This window comes from Myotis myotis, unplaced genomic scaffold (genome assembly GCF_014108235.1).
Source record: "Myotis myotis isolate mMyoMyo1 unplaced genomic scaffold, mMyoMyo1.p scaffold_m19_p_5, whole genome shotgun sequence".
NCBI classification, from domain to species: Eukaryota; Metazoa; Chordata; class Mammalia; order Chiroptera; family Vespertilionidae; genus Myotis; species Myotis myotis.
Window position 1 is genome coordinate 13862125 of NW_023416357.1, and position 24107 is coordinate 13886231.

The 24107-nt window shown below is 38.1% G+C and overlaps 1 protein-coding gene across 3 annotated transcripts in view; it reads right to left on the reverse strand.

Moving 5' to 3' along the window:
• Positions 1-24107, reverse strand: part of CTNND2 (catenin delta 2) — a 795027-nt gene that overhangs the window by 487692 nt on the left and 283228 nt on the right. For all 3 annotated transcript variants that reach the window (XM_036310692.1, XM_036310691.1, XM_036310693.1), the window contains one exon: positions 9986-10098. In XM_036310692.1, coding sequence (XP_036166585.1) covers positions 9986-10098 — 113 coding nt within the window. The remainder of the gene's footprint in view (positions 1-9985; positions 10099-24107) is intronic.

A 24107-nucleotide genomic window follows, 5' to 3' on the forward strand; every position in this document is an offset into this window, starting at 1 on the left:
TATTTCCCAAGTCACATAAGATAGCAATAAGCAGAGCTAAGATTTTAATCCAAACCTTATAGTTTCCAAACTCCATTGTCATAAATAGCACCCTGTGCCACCTCCTAAAATCAGAGCTTCCGAATTTGTTGGGCAATTATGGTATGACAGGCAGTACCTACATCCCAAAAGACAGAATGAAACTCATTGCCTTAAATGAGAAATGTCAAGACACGGCAGTGAGCTCTCCACAGGTGGAGACCATCATTTACACGTTAGAGAGAGGTTAATTGCTAAGTTTGGGGTAAAGTTGGCAGTCATTCATTTGGATAGAGCTTTCCAATAAAATCTTGCTGAGAGTTAAATTCTCAAATAAGTGCGTAAGACTAAGCAACAATGTGTGAAGATTTTTTTAAACTTCCTCAGCTCTTGAGGTACTAAACAAACAGATGTTTGAGAGGGCTGAGGCTTGTGAATACAGCTTTACTGTCAACAAATTAGGTAACATCTTTGCTGCCTGCTGCTAACGCAGCAATCTCTTAAATTTAAAATTCTATGATAGCTTCTCCTGGATAAAGGGGAATTAGGATACATTCACGTACATGAAATAAAAAAGAAATCCACGTTTCCTTCTTGAAAATGGGCAATCATTGTGGTAGAAACTAAGCTCAGATTGTTGGCCTCACCTATCAAATGTTTACATTTTTTTTAAATAAATAATTTTGCAATCCTACATTGTCTCTTTTAATACAGATGAATCTGCAGACCCTGCCAACTCTAACAATGAAACCAATGTAAAGGCTCAGGACCTTACTGGAAGTTTTCTGACCTATCTCCTGGACAAGAGCTACCATCTCCAACTTGTGCTGCAAAGACCAGCCTCCACAAGCTCCCATTCATTCTCCATGCAGCTGGCAGAGCTAGAGCTGGCCTCATCACGTCCTTGGGTAAAACCATCTTCACGTTCTATTGATTGCCCAGTCAACAAAACGCAAAGTCTCTAGGTCTCTGGCCTGACCTATATGGCTGCTCACAAGAATGGTTATGTCTGTCTGTACCTTTATCCAACATATTCTGTCCCTTGGACTTGCTATTCCAACCACACTGATTCCAAAATTGACTCTTGTCTTTCTGACTTTGCACTCTCCCTCTGAGCAGTGCCTTTATCCTGATTCATTCCCTGCTAATGTTTCACATGATTAACACACAAATATCTGTCTGTGAAACCATCTCATGACTTCCTGTTCCCTTCACGGCACCAAGGAATTATCTCATGCCTTCCGTGCTTAGATGCCTCTCTCTGAACACCTGGAGGCCAGGAGCTGCATCATATTCACACCTGGAGCTCAAGAAATGTTGATTAACATGCTGGACCCTCAGAAGTACGGCATCACGTTTGTTTAAATGGAGCCAGTTATTATTTCTTAAAAGACCCACTCCATGTGATTGCTCAGTGTGAAACAGTCTGTTCCAGTTCCCTATCTTTACCCCAGGATTTAGCCAAACTATCTCAAAATCTATAAACCAGGAAGCAGGCTCTCAGCAGACACCAAATTTGCCTGTGCCACGATCTTGGACTTTCCTGCCCCCAGAAATGTGAGAAATAAATTTATGTTGTTTATAAGTCACCCAATCTATAGTGTTCTTTTATAGCAGCCTGGAGAGACTAAGATTATAGGATAATGAGCATTTTATAGACATAAGTATTAGTATAATTTGTTTATTGGAAATATGCAAGAGAATAATGAATAATTACTCTGGATGTACTTAAAAGCAATGATAACATATATGAACACCCTTTACTTCATTTGTATAAGAATGAATCTCAGAAACATATTCCAATAAAGACTTCAAAATAATAATAATCATTGGGATGGGGAAGGGAGGAGGAAAAAGAAACAGAAAATAAGTCCCAAAATGAAGTGGGTAAAAATGAACTGGGGTTTTTAGATGGTCATTTACAACATAATTCAAGAACAAGCATTGTGGCGAGGCGTTTTAGCATGTGTACTTGAGACATAAAGATACCTGGGATCAAACATCAGTAACTGGTCACTATCTGTTGGATGTTAGGAAAGTGAATTTTCTTCTCTGAATTGTAGTGTTCTCCATTCTACAATATTTAACAATAAAATTTAACTCATGGGCTGATTAGGAATAAATGGCATGATGTATATAAGCCAGTTAATGCTGTGCCTGGCCTATAGGAATCTCAATAAATACTACCATTATAATTATTAAAATTAGCACTATTATTGATATTGTTATCACTATTCTCATCATCTTCTTAAGATCAGAGTGAAAGTATGAGACCAAATCAACCACAGATACACACACAGAGTACATCAAACCAACAGGCCTTGGTGTCCAGGTACTATTCCAAAAAGAAAACTGACTAGAATGAATAATGAACATAATATTCTGATCCAGCTTGGTCAGAAAAATGTATAATATTTTATATGAATTATAATTTATTATATATGTATCATATATAAGATATATTCTGGAATATAGAGAGATGGTAATATTTACAGGTTAATAAAACTGGTGAATTTTCTGCAACAATAGCAATGGAATAAGAATAATAAAAGTACTGTATACTCATTCATCATTTATTCATTCAGTACTGACTGAACAGTTATCATGTGCTGACCATTCTTGGGCATATACTTCCAGTCCGTGCACTTGGGGAATTAGAGAGTAGGGGAGAAAACAGAAGAGGGGCAGCACTTACTTCTAGTTGCTGAGAAGGCTAAACAATGGCTCCCTGTAGGTGAGTGCCGGGAGCCGGTGTGTTTTAACCAAGGTCTCTGAGAAAGGTTGTTTCCCCAGATAGGGATTTTCCCCTGAAGTTAGGGAGGGAATAAAACCTCTTAACTAAGTGCCAGGCAGGTAATTAATCACTTTAACTACGAACAATCATGCTTTAGCTACATAATCTTTACTCCCTGGAATGGAGATAAGAAATGCCCTAACCTTTGTAATAGAGATTGATAGGATTGAATCAACTGGTATAAATACAGATGTAACAAGACAGCAAGACACAGAACTTAGAAGACAGAACCTACACAGAACCTAGAGACAGAAGAACTTCGCTGGAGAGAACATGGCAAAAGATCCTGGACTGAACCTGACTACAGAAATTGGCAAGAGAACCTGACTAGAACCTGGTGACTGAACCTGGCTGGAGAACCTGGACAGAACCTGGCTGGAGAACCTAGCGAGGGAACATGGCTACAGAACCTGGCTGGAGAACCTGGAGAACCTAGCAAGAGAACATGGACACAGATCCTGGCTGGAGATCCTGGCTAGGCTGCTGATCAACTGAACACTGTCTCCGTGTCCTTCCTTCTTCGCCGACTCCGTCTACGCCTTTGGGAACCCCTGGACCCCAGCAGGGGAGGAGAAGGCAGCAGCTTTAATCCAGGTTGTAAATTTTGCTACAGGATTAGAAGTTCAAAGGCACTAGGGTACTAAAGTAATGGCTCAGCATAGGGACCTTGGACTCCAGGCAGGTGGGAAAGGCTCAGAGGCGTGACAACTGGGAGATAAAAAACACACACAAAATAACTAGAGAAATAAATGCTTCCCAGTTAAACAAGCATTAGCTGTAAATGTTCTCTCTGAAGGAGAAAGCGTTCTGAGTGGAGGTCTGGACAGAAATGTGATGGTGCTGGGAATCATGAACATAAACCCTGAAGTCCCAGAAAGTATTCTAGAATGTTCTCCTAATTTATGTAGGAAAAGGGGAAAACTATAATAAGAAATCCTAAAAGAATTATCTCATCATTAAAAACAAGCAATTGAAAAAAATATATTAAGACAAGAAGAACAGGGGTTCATGAAGACAATCAAGAAAATGGAGAATATTCTGGAGGGAGGTTTCTGCTCTGGAATTTAGATTGGAAGGAAACAAGAGAAAAATACTTGTTTGAAAATAAAATTGGCAATGCAGAAAACAACGCTAAAGTATGTCTATAGTCCTTATATTTTGTTCTTTTCTTCTGTTTTTATAATGAAGCAGACATTCTAAATGACTTCACAAATGCCACTGCAGTGTTATTTCTGATTACCAATTCAATAAATTAAATGTCTCATTTAAATAAATCTGTATGACTTTGTTGGAAGAGCAATATTTTAACCACATGAGAAATTATTATGAAATCAACAGCTATTCTCTAATTTAAAAAAATGTTTAATAAAAAATTAAATTAAAAATAATTTATTTGAAAATGATTATTTTTTATTTGCAAGCATGGTCAGAATCTAGAATTCTGACCATGAGTAATTTTTAATCTTTGGCTACATAACTCTTTCTGGAAATGTATGTATATATAAATAACATAATAAAATGCTTAAAAAACTAAAAATTTTAAAATTACTAAATTATCTAAGATGTCTGGTCTTCAAAATAAAATATTTTGATTGATTTATTCCTTCTGCATATAAAAGAATAAATGTCAGTATCTACTTCTTTAAGGATGTCATATCCTATAGAAAAATTTTAAAAATGCACAAAATGTCTGACTTTGAGAAACAATTATATTCATATATGATTTATTTCCTTAAGAAAGTTCAGTGACCATGCTTTTAAATATAAACATTTCATTGTGACATAAATGTATGGGACTACTTGACGTGTGTTTCTTCACCAGTAACTAATTAAACCAGAAGTCAGCATTTTCTCTAAAATGAGCCTGGCTTCTTTGTAGGAATGAAGAAGATCTGTAGGCTATTTATAGAATTGTTGGCATTTGGGCTCACAGGAGTTAGTTAATAAAGAGAACAACCTTTGATAGCACTTGTAACATTAATTCCTTTTGTACTCCACTATCCAAACTATGGCAGATATTTGTGAAAGTGTGTTTGCAAGAAATTCAATAGCTCACCTGTGGGAAAAAGAGAGCAAGACATTTTCATGTATATATTACATTTGTCATTTTAAATATATATAACTCCAATCAGAGGCTTGGGCATCTACATTAAAAATGGTGAAGCTAAATTGATTGCTTTATTTAGTTGTTCTTATTCTACATTAAATAACGACTCCATTCCACATTCAAATACATTCCACTTCTTAGAATCAAAACAGTATGTTGTTTAAAATGTAAATTCAAATGCATGTGTATATGCATGAAAAATAAAATTGGATATACAAATTAAACTTTTGAATGGAATACAGTCACAAAGTAAAATTTATTTTCTCTAATAAAAACCTTTCATAATTCAACTTGCTATAATATGCAAGTGAGGCAAAAGTAGGTTTACAGTTGTGAGTGTGCAAAATAGAGTTTATTCTTGTATTATTAGTTATTAATTACTGTATTATTTTCCATACGAACAACCATAAACCTACTTTTGCCTCACCCTGAATATCTAACACAACCTATTAAAAAGTATTGTAACCAATTACTATCAACTTAAAACAATGCCTATTTTTTTTTTTAAGTTACAGTTTTGCAAGTTTTGTAAAGTTCAGGCATGGCATAATTGGGTTCTCTGTTCACCGTTTTATAAGGTCTATCACCAGAGTTTCACCTGGGCTACTTTTCTTTCTGGAAATTTCTGGGAACTAATTTACTTCCAAATTCATTCAAGCTGTGAAATCAATTTATTTTGGTTATAAGACTGAGGTCCTCTTCTCTGTAAGTCAGGGATCGTCCGCTGCCTTTAGGAGCCACGTGCACTGCTACCCACACTGGCAAGGAAGACTTTATCATGTGTCAAATATCTCTAGCACTGAATTTCTTGACTTCCTTTATCTCTAGCTCTAGACCATCATCAACCATCATCATCTTCATCATCTTATCATCATTGTTGTCATCATCATCATCATCATGCCTTTCAAGAGTCAGATCTTCCTTAGGAGGAGTTTATAAGATATGTACAACTGTGATTTTAATCTATTTCTCTCCCATTACGTTTTTAGTGCCCATGAGAATCAAGGGGTTTAAGTAGACATCAATTTTGTTGTCATTAAATTTTCAGCAGCACATAAGAAATCCCTATACATCCTCTGAATGAAGGTTAAAATATTCTGTGGCAGGGAACTTCTAGAAGGGTCAACAGAGGCTCATCCTCATTGCTTTGTTAATTCTAATGACTCCCAAGAAAGGGATACCTGGCCCAGTTTGGACTGGTCAAGAGGGCATTCAGAAGGGTGTGAGCCCTCAGCTGAGTATATAGATCCCCAGGAGAAAGGGACAAGGCAAAAAAGGGAGGGTATTCTAGGTGGAAGGGATTCCTTGGTCATAGGCATCGACTGGGAAATACTGGTATATTTATGAATTAGCAGAAGTGGGGGGAAAGGTCCTTTATAGACATGATTCTGAGTTATGCATATGCATATCTAACTCACACCACATAGAGAGTAGATTTGTGCAGATAGCAACCAAAGAGGTGAATTAGAATGCTGCTACAGGGGTGTAGAGCATGACAAGGGCGTGGACACAGGAAGGTCCTCAGAACACTGGGCTTATAAAACCAAAACAGGGGTCCAAGTCTAGGAGGGAATAAATGGATCATGGGGCTGCTAGACAAGACCTCCTGGGCAAACCTTTGCTGAGGGACAGGTATGAGCCAAGTAATCTCAACTGGCCAAAGGGTGGGAGTGGGTTACTAGCAAGAGGGATTTTTATCATGACCCTAAATAAAGGGAGCTATCAGAATAAATAATATTCTAGCTTCAGGTCTGGATGGTTTCGAGGAATCAGAGAGAAGGTATGGAACCAAACTAATTGTAGGATGGGAGAAGTATCCAATAGATTGGAGAGGTTTGGCCTGGAAGCAGAGTGAGAAAAGCCAACATAGGAAGAAATGGTGGAAGTATAGCTGCCATGAGAAGCACTAATAATTTCTTGGTAGGAGAATGATAACACTCAGACAACCACTAAATGATCTGGATTCTGGAAGCTATAACATGCATTTGGGTGTTTAGAAAAGTCTGTGAAGAGTTTAACTACGAGACCACAATGGTCCTATTTGTAGTTACTTCTACCGTAGACACTTGAATGCAGAAGCTGATATGCTACAACACGGGATCCAGATTCTCCCTTCTCCAAATTCTCAGTGCTCTCGTTTTTTATTTGATTGACTATTATAAAGTTGACTGTTTAAATGCATACTAATAACATTTTTCTAAAAGTTCAAACTGTCATTGTGACTACCAGAAATGAGGTCTGAGAAATCAGATGACGCAATTTCCTATCACCAATAAAGGCAGAGGAAAACCAAAATAGAATTATCATTTTTATCATTTATGTAAGAAGTCTGAAAAATATTTAATTTTGTTTTATTTTTGTTATAAAACTCTTACCCCTCCAGAATATGATACATCTAAATTATCAGACTTCTTTACCTGTCCTCCTTTTTCAAAAATTGTTTATATTCTATTTTTTATTTTTAAATATCCCTTTTGATGTGCTAACTAGGTTAGTCTATTACTTTTATAAAGACTTGGATTTCCAAAGGTGCATTTCTGAAGCTGAACAAACTACTAGGTTATGACCAAACACACCAAAAAAACGGAAGCTATGTATTGGATTTTGTCCAGTGAAATATCAGTAAATTGCTTGTACTATTCAAATGCAGATTCATACATTAGAGGCTTCCCAAATATAAAATAATTAAGCTTGATGAAGACCGAATATTATAGAGGTGTATAGCAGGGGAAATCATTAGGCAGTATCCGCTGCACCTAACACTACTACTTAATACACATTTAACACAGAATTACTGCTAATGTACTATGAGCTGCGAGCTAAGGATACAAGTTATAGGTGAAGAACCGAACACCATCATGGGTAATTTTTCTGTCTAGTTTGGTAGCTCAATTATGTGTTCTATCTAAGACACTTTGGACCTGAGAAAAGAAATCAACTCAATCCAATAAAATGAGGGGAGGGGGGTTAAGAATGTAAATGAAATATCAGAGATGCAGCAGTCTTAGTGATAACTGAACTGGTCTCTGTAACATTCAGAAACAAGATGGTCTCTGTCACTACAGGCTCCTCCACTGGCACACAAACCACATGGCCACCATCTCTTAGGATTCACCACAGGAGGTCACAGATTTGGGGTCACTTATTTCACCTTCTCAAGAGTAAGAGCCCAATTTCTTTCAGGCTATTCACTGGACGGATTGCCCTTGGGTTAGATGTCCATTTCTGATTCAATCAGAAGTTGGAAATTGAGGCACAGGGTACAACATGGTCCCCCAGACCTTCTCCTACCAGGGACTGGGGGTGGATGAAACAAAATAAAAGATGTATAGTATGCAAAAATATCACACAGAAAGATTAAGAATATGCATTAAACAGGTAATCTGACCAATTGGGAAACAACTGGTTTCAAAGCCAAAGAGATGTCAATTCAGTGGTGCTCATGAACCCCCGAATCAGGCTTAGCTTCTGAGGAGGTGCTCAGCAATAATAACCAGCTCTTCAATACATACAGTAATAAAAACCTACACTTATAAATATTTTTCTCGCCACCTTCCACCAGTCAACCTTCTGAACACAATTTCAAATGGACACAAATCACTTTTTCTTGTCTATCCTGTTTCTGTTAATTTGGGTGTTCAGACAAATTGGTGATGAGTTTAAGAGACCACAATTTATCTACTTGCTGCTTCTTACTACTGAGGTATTACAGAAGTGGATATGTTTCCACACATTCCATATACAGCTTTGCAATTGAAAACGCTATCCATTCAAGTAACAGTAAGAGTCGCAATGACTTCTATTTAAAGTATACCCACTGCTCCACGAACACAAGAAAAATGTTAAAAGACTAATGGCAGGTGCCTCCAAAATGAAATATTCCAACCACAGATTTACTCTTGCAATGATAAATGCTTTAGAGCAATGGATATAGCGGTGTTTTAATTCTTTTGTGGCAGCAGGTAGCTAAGAGCTCACCAAACTCAAGCTCCTGCTTCCTGTTGACCCCAGGACTAGGAATCCCTGCCCAGCTAATCTATGAGAGGCTATGTGACTGATTCTCACCAATGGGCTGTGGGTGCAGTGATGTGTTTGACAATGAGGCCATAGGGGTTCTCAAGAATTAGGCCTTTGCTCCTGGCATAGAGGGAAGCAAGGAAGCAGCTCCCTGACCGGCATCTCCTGCCTCTATCTGTGGCATGAATGAAAAGCAATCTGCTATTTTGTAAAGTTACTATAATGTTGAAGTTTATTTGCCACAGTAACTATTATTTCCTTAACCAAGATATGTCCATAAGAAATGTAGCATCGAACACAACATAGAAGATGACAGAAAAGTACAATGCATTTCTGAGAAATGAAAGTTGACTTATAGAACTGTATGTGTTTATTTCAATTTCATACACACACACACACACACACACACACACACACACAAACAAACACACACACACTTTTATTTTTAAATATAAAAACAAGGCCCTAGGTGGAGCATTTATTCTGTGGCCAAATTACTATATTTTGTTTTGCTCTTAAATATTTCATAACATCAAACCAACCCCTAATTTAATAATCAATCATTCTACCTATGGATTTGAAATATTTTTTACACATGGCAATTGAATGTGTGGTGTATACAAGAGGAGCAGTTTTATAATTTAGCATCATATATTAGCAGACAATACAGGTTGCATAGAAACGTTCTCTCTCTCATTTCCAGAACCTGCAACTCTAGATCATTAGAAAAGAGCAACAAACTGGGAGACTGTAATATGGCATCTCCTGCTTTGAAGCAACCTGCCTGAACGAAAAGCCTTCTTTTGTACAAAATGATGCATAATTTGCATTCAGGGCAGGGAGTAATTTTGTTAAAAGAGTTTCAAGTACAAACCAGGCCATTTCAGACTTCTTTTGAACATCTGAAATGAGGTCGGTTACCATTCCTTTCCAACTTCGGACTGAATGCTCCGGTTCCACTGCCAGGTTTGTAAGGAGAAGATAAACCCCACCATTTACTTTCCCTGGCAACTCGAGGCACAGAACCACGGGGAAGGGGTCCCCAGTACCTGATGCTGCTCATGCTGCCCGTCTCTGACCCCAGCTTGCATCGCTCCAGCTGGCTGGCAACGATCTGGCGTTCTGCCTCCAGCTCTCGAGTCAGTCTTTCAAACTGTAATTCCTGAAAGAAAACCACCAAAAAGATTAATTCTGTCATCTGTATAAAAAGTGGAATTTAGACCCAAATGACAGGACAGTTGAGGGGAAATATCTGGTTAACCAAAATGTCAAATGTAAGAAGTAGAGAATGTTGATGTGGAATCAAAGAAGGATTTGCAGTTCAGACAGACCCAAGTTTATATCAGAGTCCTGGGACCCGTTTGCTGCAGGGCCTTGAATACGTTATGTAATCTAAATATCAATTGTTTCATCTGTAAAATGGGTTTGGGTGAGGACTAAATGAGACAGTGTCCATGAAAAATTAGCCTATGCTATGTTTGGCAGATGACCAGCAACCCCAGATACCAAAAGTGGAACGTTTAATTTTTCTATCATCTGAAGTATAGTGTTTATTCCCTACTGGCTTTTCAGTTGCCTCAATATACTAATTTGATTTTCATATTACTTACCTATTGTAGACTGAAAAAAGCAGTGCTTAAACCTACTAGTATACTTCTTTATGGTTTAAATTTAAGCATAAAGGCAATGATACTGATTCTATACAGGCTAGTTACTGAGGAAATAACTTTTGACATTTTGCTATATTATTTTTTAAAATAGCCAATTAAACCAATGAAGAATGGTTCTACAGAGCAGCCCAAATTCCACTGTTAAAGGATTAACTTGAATGAAAAATGATTCAGTGAGTACATCAAGAATCTTGGCTGTTCCAAATATTGGACTTTGTACAATAGTTTAGTTGTTATATTTTACTTTCCCACACACTTAGTTTTTAAATAAATATAATGAAAGCAAATTACATGTTTTAACTAAAGAAATGTTTTATAATGTCACATTTAACTTCTTTTAAAAATACCTGCACAGTTATATTTTGGTGATTAAGAAACAAGAATGCTGAAAAATATTGAAATATAGGGTTGAGGTCAGTTTGGGAAAACTAAAACTCCCAACGTTGCAAGGATTTGTCTTTCCAGAGAAGATGAGCTATTTCTACGTACTATCCTGGAACATTCTTGGGTGAGGCCTTTAAAAAGTGGGATCCACTATTGTGTCCTCTACATGAATTAAAAATATCCTTGCTCTTTTCCATAAGAGCAGAAATTTTTGTTGACATTTTTTAGGGGATCTAAGTTTGAGACACTCTATATATGACAGCTCAACTTTTCCCTTTGGGGTGCTAAACTTAGGGAGCATGCTGTTGTTTGAGATCAAACTTTTATTCTTATAAATCCAGAAGGACAGCAAAGATTCTTTGTAAAGAGTGACTACCAAGACTTATGCTGAGCATATTTTGTGCAGCTAAGTTCCCCTTCTTCTCCCTTCAAGTTCTGCTCTTTTTTGTCAGTTTCATCCACAAAAATATGAAAGTTCTAGAAGATTCTTCATTCCCAGGCTGTATAATATAGTATCTTAAATTTCTCTGTATAACAGTAAACCAACTCATATCTTTTAATTGATAACACCTTAAAAACACAATACCTGAGGACTATAGAGAACTCCTTATAGATAGATGGAAATTCATTATTTGTATAATTTAAAGGACTTCAATTTGCTGCATGTTTGCATATGTTACAAACAGTCCAATAGGGTGACACAGCTCAGCATTCTGAGTCCTGGGACAGACACTGTCTTGCCTGTGCTTGCTCTAAGGCAGTGACATCACTGCATACTTTCTCCATTTCACTCTTATCAATGGGAGGTGATAGGAGACACTTTTTCATTTGCAAACTGCCTTTCAAATATAGTCAAAACTTCCAGTGCTCCTCATCAGTTTTTATGGATCTGTATTTCCATCTGGCATCATTTTCTTTCTTTTTAAACACCTTCCCTCAATATTTCTTGTATGTGGTTCCTTAGGTGATAAATTTTTCCAGCTTTACATGGCTCACAGGAGTCTTTATTTCCCCTCATTTTTTAAGACATTTTTGCTCCACTGTCCTCTCATTTGCATTGCTTCTGACAAAGAAAAAAATCTATGGTATTACTTATCTTTGTTTGCTTTTTAATATAATGTCTTCTTTCTCTGACTCCTTTTAAGATTTTTCTCTTTTTCACTGGTGCTGAATAACTAGATTTTCATGTTCCTTGGAGTAGTTTCCTTTATGTTTCTTATGCTTGGGGTTCATTGGGATTTTTCAATGTGTGGATTTATGGTTTCCTTCACATTTCAAAAATTTTCAGCCATTATTTCTTCAAAGAATTCTTTATCTTCCCTACTGTCTCCTCTTCTTCAGTGAGTACAGTTAAGTGTATACTAGGTCACTGGGAATTGTCCTACAGTTCAGAAATTCTTTTCCCATTTAAAAAACTTTTTCTCTCCCTTTGTATCTCATTTTCAATAATTTCTATTGGTGTCTTTGAGTTAACCAGTCTTTTCTTGTGCAATGCCAAATCTACCATCAACCCTATCGAGTGTATTTTTTTATCTCAGATGAATCAAACATCTCCAGAAGTTTCTTTGGGGAAATTTTTATATCTTCCATGGCTCTATTTAACTTTTGAACATATGGAACACATGTAAAAACTGTTTAAATGTCCTGATTCTAGCATCTGTGTCAATTTCAACTGACTGATTTTTCTCCTTGGTATGAAGCTCCACTTCTACTCCTCTTCACGTGTGGTGATCTTTGAACATAAAACATTTGAATGTTACCTTGTTTTGTCCTGGTTGTCTTCATATTCCTACAGATATCTTAAGGTCTGTTCAGGGGAACAGTTATGTGGAAGGAATTTGTTACATTTGAGTCTTGTATCGATTTGTTAGGAGCAACAGAACAGCATTGGGTGTAGGACTAATTACCCTACACTGCCTAGGCAGTCCCTTTGGTGTCCTCTACTCAGCATTACTTGAACCGTGGGGTTTCCCAGCTGGGCTGGTGGGTGCTGGCACATATCTTAGCCCTGGTGTGAGCAATAGGTGTTATTTCCTCCCATTCTTTCAGATGGTGCTCTTCCAGCCCCTTCGCTTCCTTACACACATGGGCTGCTCAGTTCTCTACTGAATAAGAGTAGGTGAACCTTTGCAGATCTCAGGGGTTCTCTGTTTGAATAGCAATATCATTTCTTCTATTTTTCCCTGAAAATTCTAGCCACCTTTAGCTTCTGGACTCTTAGTGCTGTCTCCCCAACTCAGAAAGTTCTCTGGCTCTGCCTGGGTTACCCCTTCTATACGTTCTGGAAGAAAGCCTCCCAAGGCAGTAAGCTGGGACAACTGCAGGGCTCACCTTTTCTGTTTCACGTCTCTAAGGAATCACCATCCTTCAGTGTCTAAAATTCAGGGTCTTGAAAACTGGTGTTTTATTTTTTTGGTCTGTATGTTTTTGTTGCTGTTGAAAATATTTCCCGATCCTGTCACTATATCTTTGTTGAAAGCTGTATAATTTTTAAAGAACTAACAGATTTTCTCTATGCTTGATTTTTAAATAAATATTTTCCATCATATTTAAAAATTCACACAAAATAAACAAGTAACCAGCTAAGTACTTACGTTTTTATACTTAAAAAATGTTGTTCACTATTGCAGTATTAAAATTCGAGGCTACCTTTGGGTCGTTTTTTTTTTTTATTTGCTGGATGACTTTTTAATTGAATTGACATTTTCTTTATTAAGGGAACTGAATCAATGTGCTGCCTTTTAAAAATGTCCATTCATTAAATGCTTACTTTGTCACTGCGTATATGAAACAAGCAAGTAATTAAGTGAATTATCCCTCTGTGCTTTGCTAAGGAATACACAGTAAATGTCAAGGCCCTTAAGGAGCAAGTACTTTTTTCTCTTCTTCACTTGAAACACTACATTTTATTAATATAATAACACAATACCTAAGAAAACCGGAGGCTAACATGTTTATTGAGTGCTGACTATCGAGTGCTTAATTACTAGGACAGTATACATGGCAGAAATTTTTCCTGCTAGGTTGCTACTGTATATAGGGTCTAGAGTGGTCCTGGCACATAGTAGGTGCTTAATAAATACCTGTTAAGCAGTTAACTGCCATGTGTCCAAAACGGGAACAATCCCCACACGCCACAATATTTTGAATTTAATTAAAAAATTATGGCATACAAAGGGTTAAATAAATGTATGTGCACTGAGCTAAGTGCTTTACATATATTACTTTGTGTGAACATCTTAAAACTTCTATTTGCTAAGTTCCCTTTCTTTTAACAGAGTTAAAAGGCAACCTATGGGATGGGAGAAGATATTTAAAGTGCTCAATTTCTAAAATACATAAGAACCTCATACAACTCAATAGTAAACAACAAACACAAAAATGGGCAAAATACTTGTATATACACTTCTCCAAAAAAGACATACAATGGACAACAGGCATATAAAAAGGTGCTCTACATCACTAATCATCAAGGAAATGCAAATCGAAACCACAATGAGTTTTCGCCTCTTATTTGTTATTATGGCTATAATAAAAACACAAAAGATAATGAGTTTGGCAAGGATGTAAAGAAATCGGAAGATTTGTGCAATGTTGGTGGAAATGTAAAATGATGTAGCCACTAGTAAAACTGCATATATATATTTTTAATATATACATATTAAAAATAGAACTATACGACTTAGTAATCTCACTTCTGGGTACATATCTAAAAGGATTGAAATCCGGATCTAGGTATCTTCACTCCCATGTTCACTGCAACATTCTTCACAATAGCCAATATATGTAAACAACTTAAATGCCCCCAAAATAATTAAAGAAAAATATATTTACATACAAACATATACTACATTCATACATACATACAATGCAATATTAGTCAGCCTTCCAAAAGAGAAAATCATGCCACTAGTGACAAAATAGATGGGCCTGGAAGACATTATGCTAAGTAATATAAGTCAGTTACAGAAGGACAAAAATCCCATGATTCCATTTATATTAGAAATCTCTAAGAGTCAAATGTATAGCAGCAGAAAATGGAATGGTGCTCTTCGGGGGCTGGGAGCTGGAGGAATTATAGAACTGATGTTCAGTGGGTAAAATGTTTCAGTTATACCAGATGAAGAAGTTCTAGGTAATCTGTCATACAACATAGTGCCTATAGTTAAAAATACAGTGTTGTGCACTTAAAATTTTGTCAAAGGGTATGTTTCATACTAAGCATTTGTATAACAAAAACAAAGACAAAAAAAGTAAAAGGGACACAAGGAAATGTGTGAAGATGATGGATGTGTTTCTTACCTTGCTTGTAGTGATGATTATTGTGGGTGTACGTAGATATATGTATCTGAACTTATCAATTGTACACATTAAATATATGAAGCTATTTTTGGTATATCGGGTATACTTAAATAAAATTGCTTTAAAACCACTCCAAAATATGATTCAGAAACAATCCAGAGAAATTGGGAACTCATGGGAATGAAAAACAGTGGGTGGATTAGAGAGGACAGCCTGCAATAAAGGAAGTTTTAAGAAAACACAAAGTAGTGTTAGACCTAAATCTCCCCATTATGTAGAAATTGTCTTGTTTTAGAGATCATAACAATTTATAAAAGTAGCCAATGTATGATGCCAAAGTTCATTAAAATTTATGAGGAGTCAGATTTAAAAGATCACCTCTCCTAGAATAGCACATTGAGTCACATAATACATTCGGGTTATAAGAAAAAAATTATACAGTTTTCTAACTTTGCCCTAAATAGACTAAATGAATCATTAATTTGGCTTAATTAAATGGTGTTTATTAAATATTTTAAATGGATAAAAGCATGTAAATCTCTTACAGAGGCTTAGCTAACTCATAAAAATGAAATCAGAAAACAAATACTCATGTTTTCAATAATTCTTTCAATAAATAATTTAACATTGTGGGATAACATCAGTTAGGATCATACAAGCTAGACTTGAGAAAATACAAAACCTCAGACTAAAGAGTGAATTAAGTAAATAAAGACTGGCCATGATTTCTCTAATATGAGAAGGTGGGAAAGAGACTAGACAGGAGTGGATAATGGAGAAGATGGATGAGATGCTAGACACTGGAAGTCAACATGACTCCACAGTTGTGGCTCTGATTGCTAGAATCCCCAGAGGATCTAGTTGCTAGAATCCAATGTGGATCTGACTGCTAGAATCCAATGATAGGATTCGAACTGCCCATGCCAGCTAGACGAAGTGGGAATGTGGACCCATAACATATCCTGAGATTGTGTGGACTCATCCATGCTTCTTTGTCAAACTCTCCTTCCATAGAAAAAAAAAACAAAAAAGGAATATTGATGACCAGCATCCACTCAGACACAAGATAGTGGTCTTGTGCAAAGCCTTCAAATGGTGAAAGGCATGAGGGACAAGAGCAGAAGGGGGCATGGGACTTCCTAGGTCTACCACTGTAGTGAAGGCTCCAGGCTTCTCCTGGATGCTCCTCCTGCTGAGTTAAGTTAAATGAGAAAGGGAATTCTATCAATGAGCAATAGAAGGACCACCATTCTAATGATTTCTCAAGTGTGTACAATACTATTATTTGTGACCCAATGATAATCAGTTTATGCCTTTATTCTTGTACTTTATGTATTTATCCTGACTTTCTGTTCAAGCATTTGTAGTCCTCCTAGATGTAAATTTATTAAGGAGGGAATTAGGCCACACATCATCATTTTATCTGAAAGCAAAGTGCCTGATATGTAACTTGGCTAGGTAAGTGATTGTTTATGAATGGTCCTGGTGTTGCAGCTTCTTGGAATGGAATGGCCAAGTGGTTGGTTATGCAATAGTTTTTTTCAAAGAAGGTATTTCAAGACCCCAATTGCATGAGAGAATACTTCTCAAAAATTTAAGAAAATCACTAGTTCTATGGAAAGTCTTCATCATCATGTTATTCTCTCAATTCATCATTCTAATCATTTGTAAGAATAAAAGTGTGTGAAAGAACTGTTAAAGATTTATCTGGTGGTGTCTTTTTTGTTGGAATTTCCTCTTCTTTGCTTTTTTTCTTTTGAGTCATTGAATACTTGATCACATATATACATATAAAATATATAAAGTATAAAATACATAAATACCCATATAAAATTATATATCACAGTCATTCATATTTTCACTCTATAAAGAAAAATTATAATTGTTTTTAATATATTTTTATTGATTTTTATAGAGAGAATAAGGGAGAGGAATAGAGAGGTAGAAACATCGATGAGAGAAAATCATTGATCGGCTGCCTTCTGCACACCCATTACTGGGGATTGAGTCCATAACCAGGGCATGTGCCCTGACTGGAATCAAACCAGTGCTCTCTTGGTTCCCGGGTCATTGTTCAACCACTGAACCACACTAGCCAGGCTGTAATTATTTTTAAATCCTATTGTACATACATAAATTGAAATGGGCCAAATATGTCTCAAGTTTATTTGAAAAACAGTAGCAATCCCTACTTTCTTCAGAGGCAAGTGCTTTTGACTTTTATTTCCATATCTCAATTAACTTCCTAATATTATTATTCCTTAAATTTTTAGTTATAGGCCTCATCAATTGAATTCTCACAATGGAAGATGAGAATTTAGCTCCATTTCTCCAACTGTCATCATGCCTACACACATTTCTCATCTCCCCACAGGTTCCCCATAGAAACAACCTGCAATTTTAGGTAGAACAATATCATGTTGGAAACGCTTTATTACATGATTTCTTTAACAACAATACATAATTTTTTGTTTTCCCTATGTGAGTAGCTTGCCTTTTTTATTATTATTGTTCATTTATTCCACTGTCTATGTACTTATCATGAATCCAACCAAAAAATTTCCTCAATTTGTATAAACTTCTCTCAACATAATCAAATATGTCACTTCCACCCACGGAGGAAATCTCTTCTGATGCCTTCCAATTTGCTCTAATTTGGCCTCTCCTTACAGCTGTCACCAGGGGACCTCCCTTCACCTCCATGCTGGGGATTTCCTTCGTTCCTCTTCTGTGGTTTCCTTCTTTACTGGACCTGTTGTCTTCATTTTCCTATATCACTTTCTTTTTCTAGTCGAAAGGTTTTTTCAGAGAGAGACTAAGTGGGAGGCAGTTTTTTGAGACTTTATATTTTTATTCTACTCTCATGTAATTCTAAGGCTGGGTAGAGAAATAGAGAATTCTAGGTCGGACAGATTATTTCCTCAAGTGTTTTGAGATACTACTACATTATCCTCTGAGTTCCAGTGTCACTGTTGAGAACTGCAAAACGTTCTGAGCTTTTGTTATTTTTGTATGCTTTTTCTTCCTCCTAAAAAACTGTGTCTTCTATTGGTCCCTACTGTTCTAAAATTTAATTGTGATGTGTCTTGATATAAATATATTTTTAAACATTTTCTGGACATTTTAGAAAGTTATGTTGTTCAACCCTAGTCTATTCTACTGAAATGAAAAGTTATGCTTTTCTCCTCTTTGTTTTAAACATCTTTCTATTGTTTTTTATTTAACTCAGCATTCAGATATTAAAATCTGCATCAGTTCTTTAAGAGTCTTCTTTTAGTACTTTTTCTCTTCCAGTTTTCAACCTCTTTACCTCTTGCTTTACTTTCTGGAAAGTTTCCTCTGTTTACTTATTTAGGTCACTAACAAATGGTTCATTGCTGTTGTTAAACTTTTTTAAAATATATTTTTATTGATTTCAGAGAGGACAGGAGAGGGAAAGACAGATAGAAACATCAATGATGAGACAGAATCACTGATTGGCTGCCTCCTGCAAACCCCACACTGGGGATCAAGCCTGCAACCCAGGGATGTGCCCTGACAGGGAATCAAACCGTGACCTCCTGGTTCATAGGTTGACACTCAACCACTGAGCAACACCAGCTGGACAATATACTTTTAATTTCTAGGAAATGGTTTTTCCTCTGAATATTTCTTTTTTTCATCTAGGATTCATTTTATAGATGCGAAGCCATCTCTTTTCTCTCTCAATGATGATACTGTTCTGTTTCCTTCTCTCAGCATAGTTACTGTTTATAATGGTTTTGTTTGTTTTAGAATCTATCTTTCATGTAATAGGCATTTTGAGACATCTAAGTTCCCTGCTTTTATTTGGAGAGGCAGAGTGAGGTTTAGTGAGCTGTCAGACTCTTAGCATAAGTGGGAATTGCTAGCTATGCTCTTGCAGAACCACTAGGTGTGCATGCAAAACTCCTAGAGAAGATTCTCCCACGCTCCAGGTTTAAGTGTAAACATTTGGCTGCCCCTATATCAAAAACTGTGTGGAGTAGAGGCCAGGGTCAGGGAGGGGCTCACAATTTAATAAGTAAAATTTCACTTTCTCCCACTCTCAACTTCAATGCGTTGCTTTAAACACTCTCCTGAGTTATCCTGGAGTTGAGACTCATTTTATCCCGGGGGATGTCGGACTGCTGGTATCAATGATGAGAGCGAATCACTGGCTACCTTCTGCACACCCCACCGGCAGTCCAGTATCCCCTGAGGGATGTAGTAGTGCATGAAGCGGCAGGTGGCTGGGGAGGAGCCTGAGCCCAGGTCGGGCGCTGTGCTGCTCATCCTGGCCCCGCTGCACCTGCTGCCGCCACCTCCATCGCCACCACAGCCCGGTAGCTCCACCGTGGAGGCAGGAGAGGCTCGTGCTGCACTCACCAGCCATGAGCCTGGCTTCTGGCGCCTGTCAGCTGAGTAGTGCTCCTGCTATGGGAGCACACTGACCACTAGGGGGCAGCTCCTGCACTGAGCGTCTTCCTCTGGTGGTCATTGCGCATCATAGCAACCAAATGGTCGACCGGTCTACTGGTCGCTTAGGGTTTTATATATAGAGATTAGAGGCCCAATGCACAAAATTTGTACACATGGGGGGGAGGGGTCCCTCAGCCTGGCCTGCACCCTCTCCAATATCAGTCACCTGCCTCCTGCAACAGTAGGTCCTCCTACTTTCCCTCCAATCTGGGACCCCTTTCCCTAAGTTACACAGGTTGGTCCCCCTACTTTCCCTCCCAATCTGGGACCCCTCGGGAGATGTCTGACTGCCTCTCACAATCCAGGACCGCTGGTTCCTAACCGCTTGCCTGCCTGCCTGCCTGATTGCCCCTAACCACCTCTGCCTGCCTGCCTGATCACCCCTAACTGCTACCCTGGTGGCCTGACTGACCCTAACCACCTCTGCGTTGCCCACATCTGGGACCCAGGATTCCCTCCTCTGGTCGGTAGCAGGCACCCAGGACCTGGGTTTCCCTTCCTCTGGCCAGCCGCAGGCACCCAGGAGCCAGGCCGGCTTCAACCGGGCCAGCCACAGCTGCAGGGGACTATGGGAAGGCAGCTTCACCTGGGCCGCAGCTGCAGGCACCTGGGACCACAGGGCGGGCAGCTTGTCCCTCTCTAGGGCTGCAGGTGCAGGGACAGCCACTGGTGCCTGGGACCACATGGCAGGTGACTTGTCCCTCTCTCGGGCCACAGCCTGGCTGGTCCCCATTCCTCTCTCACGAGCTCATTTGTGCCTGGCTTGTCCCCATTCCTCTCTCCCCAGTGTTGAGTGTCTGAGCTATTACGGCATGACGGCCATTTCCATATTAGCTCTTTATTATATAGGATAGTTTAAAAAGCATTGTTGCCTTCTTTGTAGTACACAAAGTGACTAACTTTATAGCCTTTCAAACTTGGTGAAATACAGTTCATTATTCATCCACTCTCTAGGTTTATGGTGTTTTCCCTTTTAAAAAGTCTCATTACCACATTGCCATTTCCAAGAGGGAGTAGGAGTTCATCTAAGAGTCCAATTTACCTTCTTTATTTGTAGGTCAGGTCCCTTTTGAAAGGAACTTGGAATTCTCAGAAAAAGGAGTGCATACCCGATTAAGGGTGAACCTACAATGCCCTTGGCCTTTGTACCATCTGCCGAACGCCCTAAACCAGTATACTCTATGTTACACAGGTTGGTCCTCCTACTTTCCCTCCAAGCAAAACCATATCCCACATCAGGTTCTAAGACCCTGATCTTAGAAGCACCAATAGCAACACAATCATGCCAGTTCTATGTAAAATGAGAGAATGGAGGCCCATTTCTGCTATTACTCTCCAGGCTCTAAGAGTCAATGACTGCCGGGACTCTGACTCCATGACTGTGCAAATGTTCTGATATATTTTATTACAAAGAGAACTATGGTTGGCATCATTGTTTAAATCTGTGGTCCTCAGATGTTATTCTGCCTGGAAGAGGATCAGAGTCTAGGGCTGTGGTTCCCTGTCCTCTGGTTTGTGGCACAGCAGAGAAGATGAAAGGCCAGTTTTCCACCGTGTAGATGGGCTTTGCTCCTGGTGTCTCTCATACCTGTATTCATCAAGGCTTTGATCCTGGGTGGCCTTTTTCCCTCCGCAATACTTTTCATTTCCATTTAACATGAATGAGTTGACTTTGTAGCCACAAACTCCTGGCAGTGCTAATTTCATACCACTGAGACACGCTGTGAAGCCAAATGTGAAGGGAAGGTGGCACAACTGACGGGGTAATAATAGGAACCCTACAGCAAAGTGTCCAACAAATCTGGAAAGAACAAGCCATGATGTCAAGATGGAATGGAACAAATCAGTGTCAGCTGTACAACGACGGAGACCTCGCTGCAGAGTCAAAAACAGAGGCAAAGAGCTGTCTGCAAAAGTTCACAAAACTGACAGAGAAATGTTTTAAACAACCGCAATGTCATCCTGGGTCACCTAGCAAGACAGAAGATGACAGGAATCAGCGCCCTGAAGTGGAATCATAGGCCCCTTTCCAGAACAGTTTCAATAAAACGAAAATATAATAAAACACATCTTTCTGACCCAATCCTTTAAGCTGGGTCTGCTTTGTTCTGCCATTTTATCTTGCCAAGTGCCTTGTTACCCAAATAAAACATGTTTAGTTTAATTCATCTAAATAAAATAAAGACTCGATGGAATAAAGTAGGCAGCATTTCCTGGTAGCTTAAGATGATGTGAAAACCCATTAGGTTTAATAAATAATTTAGTGATACTATTATATTAGTGACTCTCAATTATGTCATGATAATCTCACAAACTCATTTTAATGCCTGAACTACAGAATGAAATTTCATAGGTAATGGGGACCTGATATGCACACTTTTTGAAACATTTCCGTTTGTAATGTTCATGCCTACACCTGCTTGGGAATGACTATTTATGACAATAGTAAATTAATATTTTAAGTATTTACTTAGCATGTATCATATACTCTTCTGAGTGCTTTAGCTTATTCATTCCTTTCACTGACCTAATAAGGTAGACATTTTATTGTCTGAGATATCTCAAATATAAAGAGTTTAAGTAGCTTCCCCAAAAGATGAGCTGGGACTAGAACTAGGAAGTCTAACTCCGACTAACTCTTCAGAACCCCATTGACTCAAAACTCTAGGACTATTTACTCTTACTGTTTTTAAGAGAGGCTATTATTACAGCCAAAATAATAACACAAATTTCCTTAATGGGGAATGAGTACTGCTTACCATTTCACACACTCTTATTTTAGTTTTCCTTACCTCCTATAAATAAAATAGTAGAATTACTATGTCCAACCATAGGAATAATTATACTCAAGAAATCCACATTAAAAAAAAAAAACAACTCAATTGTGAAGGTGACATTTTCCTTTACATTCATGCTATATCATTTGCTGGCAGAATAATCAATTTTCCTATGATGGACCATCTTCCTAACATAAAATTTTCTAATGTATTTTACTGGTAGCTCTTTAAGAGCTGAGCATCTATCAGTATTTCAGGATAAGGAGATGTCTCAAATCTCTTCAGGGGGATCTAAATTCTAAATAGATCCTTGGAAAGCAAAATTATTCCCCAACTGAATGGTGACATTTCTGCATAATTTCTGCTCTTCAGCTCTACAATACCAAATTTATCTGGTACATAAATGACCACCACCTTCTCACTAACAGAAACTATAAGTGGGAATTGAGCCACCCATGATTACTTGTCTGGCAGCAAACCACAAGTCACAATTATTTTTGGAGTTTTTATGTTTGATTCCAAGGCAAGGACAATGCTACCTTTTCATCCACATCTGTAGTGCCCACTACAGATGTCAAATAAACATTTAGGGAATGAATGAATAAAATAACAATAGGGCAACAGATATTATGTGTGAAACATTCTACAAGGTATTGAATGACAGGTAGAAAAGACATGGTACAAAATTATTTCAGGTATGAATCTTGTGATGGTTATTTTTATTGTTGTTGTTAATCTTCACCAGAGGATATTTTTCCATTGATTTTTAGAAAAAGTGGAAGTGAGGGGGAAGGACAGAGAAACACTGATGTGAGACAGATTAATTAGTTGCCTCCTGCACTCCTCTGACCAGGGCTGAGGATGGAGCCTGCAACCAAGAATCAAACCCTGAACCCTTCAGTCCTCAGATCAAGACTCTATCCACTGAGCCAAACCAGCTAGGCCCTGATGGTTAATTTTATGTGTCAACTTGACTGAGCTAAGAGATGCTCAGGTACCTGATAACACATTATTTCTCAGTGTGCCTGTGAGAATGTTTCAGGAAGAGATGAACATTTGAATCAGTAGACTCAGTAAAGATCACCCTCAGCAATGCTGGTGGGCACCATCCAATTCCTTAAAGGCCTGGATAGAGGAAAAGGCAGAGGAAAGACAATTGCTCCCTCTGCTTGAGCCCAGACATCCATCTTCTCCTGCCTCCAGGCATCAGCACTCAATGGTTCTCTGTGCCTTCAAAATTGGTTCCCCTGGTTCTCAGGTCTTTGTGTTTGGCCTGGAACTACACCAACAGCTTTTCTGGGCCCCTAGTTTACAGATGGAAGGTTGTAGAACTTCTCGCTCTCCATAATTGCCTGATCCAATCCCTCATAATAACTCTTTTTCTCTGTATCTCTAAATATCCTATCAATTCTTGTTCTCTGGAGAACCCTGGCTAATACAGACCACGTTGGTAGTATTTAAGTGTAGTAAACAAGTGGAAATCCGTACACCATTAACTGGAATACAAAGTAAAATGCTAAACTGTGATGAGAGAGACATAAATGGATTTAAAAGATGAC